Source organism: Drosophila sechellia, chromosome 3L (assembly GCF_004382195.2).
Source record: "Drosophila sechellia strain sech25 chromosome 3L, ASM438219v1, whole genome shotgun sequence".
NCBI lineage: Eukaryota > Metazoa > Arthropoda > Insecta > Diptera > Drosophilidae > Drosophila > Drosophila sechellia.
This window is the reverse complement of record NC_045951.1, coordinates 12,006,817-12,008,805: the sequence shown is the minus strand read 5'-3', so window position 1 is coordinate 12,008,805 and position 1,989 is coordinate 12,006,817. Positions and strand designations below refer to the sequence as shown.

The following is a 1,989-nucleotide window of genomic DNA, read 5'->3' as shown; positions in this document are numbered from 1 at the left end:
TTCATACTTGTCTCTATATAGCTCGTAATAACTTTCTCGCTCGTTTTCTACATATTTATGATATTTCCCTCGACAGTGGCTTTCATATATTGCGAATGGAATGGGCACAACAGAGGACTCCCATTGAGATCCATTTGTCAGGATACACAACTGTTCCAGAGGATGGGCAAAAAATAAACTGGCAACTGGCAAGCCTTACGAGTATTGAAGCATTCGTAGGGGCCAAAAATAAATGTTTTCAAATGTTTGACGCGCACTGACAACAAATAAGCACATCCTAGTGTCTTACCAACCGCTCACCCCACACACGAATACAAAGGCACGCACACACTCTTTTTGGCCAGGATGGGCAACTCAGTGTGCGTGTGTGCGTGCGTTTAATGTCTGTAATTTACCGTTAAGTAGACAAGTATTAATGGTAGAATACCAACGGAATGCGTAGCAGAACGCAGCTCCACAAACATACAAAACAGGGCCATAAGAGTCACAGAAAAGACGAGAGCAGTCAGCAGTCATGAAGGCCATGAAAAAGCGGCAGTGCACTGAGAAAAATTCGAAAAAAACATGGGAAAATTAAATGGAAATTATAATATTGGCTTAATATTTAGGAAATTATCACAAATCTGAAATTTGCATATTCATTTGATTAAATTTTTTCTTTACAATTACAGAAAATTAGTTAAATCATAAAAATGTTATATTTTATACTATTGTATGAAGTATTTTATATTCTTTTTCGAAACTTCTATATATTATATATATTTTCTCTTTGTGCCATTGGCAAAAAACAAAATGGCGACTAGGACGGGGACAACATTCGTTTGACTTGACGTTGAAGTTACATGTTAACTGTGGCAGTGCCACCCCCGCAAGCACCACCCCCGCCCACATCAAGCTCTAACCACCGCCACCCACTCACCACCCACACACGCACACCAGCACAAATAAGCAATTGTCATTGTGGCGCGCGCATGTTGCCTCCCCAGCAGAGATGTCAAAAAAAGCGGAAAAAAAGAAAGCTGAGCCAAGCTGAAGCGAAAAAAAACGGCAAGAAATTCCAAAGAAAACTCAACTTTGGATTGTTGGCATTTTTGTTGTGTGCTTTGAATGCCAAAGGGGGTGGGGCTGGGTGGTTAGGGGGGGGCACCATTGGGAAAATGGGGGGCTCGAAAGGCAGAAATACTTGAGCGTTAAAATAGTAGATAAGGCGAATGACAAGAGAGAACGACGACAAAACAAACGCGCCATTTTCCCTGACGTTTTGCAATTTGACATTTTACGTGATTTTGGAGCCGGTCCAAAGGATCCACTTATTTTTTTTGTTTTTTTGCCTTCTCTGCACGACTATGTGACTTGCCATTTGCCGAAAATTACAAACTGCCAAACTGCTGGCTGCGCTTATGTAATTGAGTTCGAAAGCGACCAGCTCAACCACTGAGGCAAAAATGAAAAAAAAGAAATAAAGAAAAGCGTAAGAAAGGCCCACCCACCCAGTTCGCCCAGTCAAAAGGAGCCGAAGAAAGAAGCTGGAGCACATTTTTCACAATTCATTTCATTTAGCGGCGTTCGCTGCGAGGCAACATTATTACAAAAAATATTGCTCAAAATAGAAGAAAGCTGTGAGAGCTGCAGAAGGGAAACGAAAAAAATGGCAGCATAACTTAAGGCGCTTTCGCATAAAAACACACAAAAAATAAGCAGCGCTTTAAACAAAAAAATGAGAGAATATAAAAAAAAAAACTGTAGCCCGGCGAACAAATGCTGCAGAATAATTTCGTTTTTTGTTTACATTTGCTCCGGCAACATTTCAAAGTCCTCGTTGTCGTCTTACCCATTCCCAATCCCACTTCCCATCCCATCCTTATCCTTGGCCATATCCTTATACCCATTCTCATCCATATCCTTAGTGGATGTGACTAGACTAAGATGGATTAAGCTCCAAGTGGAGCACCCAGGCCATTATTCTCTGGTAACTGAAAGCTCAAGAGT

The 1,989-nt window shown here is 41.1% G+C and overlaps 1 protein-coding gene across 1 annotated transcript; it reads right to left on the bottom strand.

Annotated features, from left to right (window-relative positions):
- Window positions 1–354: 354 nt before the first annotated feature.
- LOC116800913 lies at window positions 355–525 on the bottom strand. The gene has a single exon (XM_032717481.1). It carries the CDS (start codon window positions 523–525, stop codon window positions 355–357), a length of 171 nt encoding a protein of 56 aa, XP_032573372.1.
- Between the last annotated feature and the right edge of the window lie 1,464 nt (window positions 526–1,989).

What these genes read in the sequence shown, in the direction of transcription:
- LOC116800913 (XM_032717481.1), bottom strand. Translation starts at nt 525, where the DNA reads ATGGCCTTCATGACTGCTGACTGCTCTCGTCTTTTCTGTGACTCTTAT.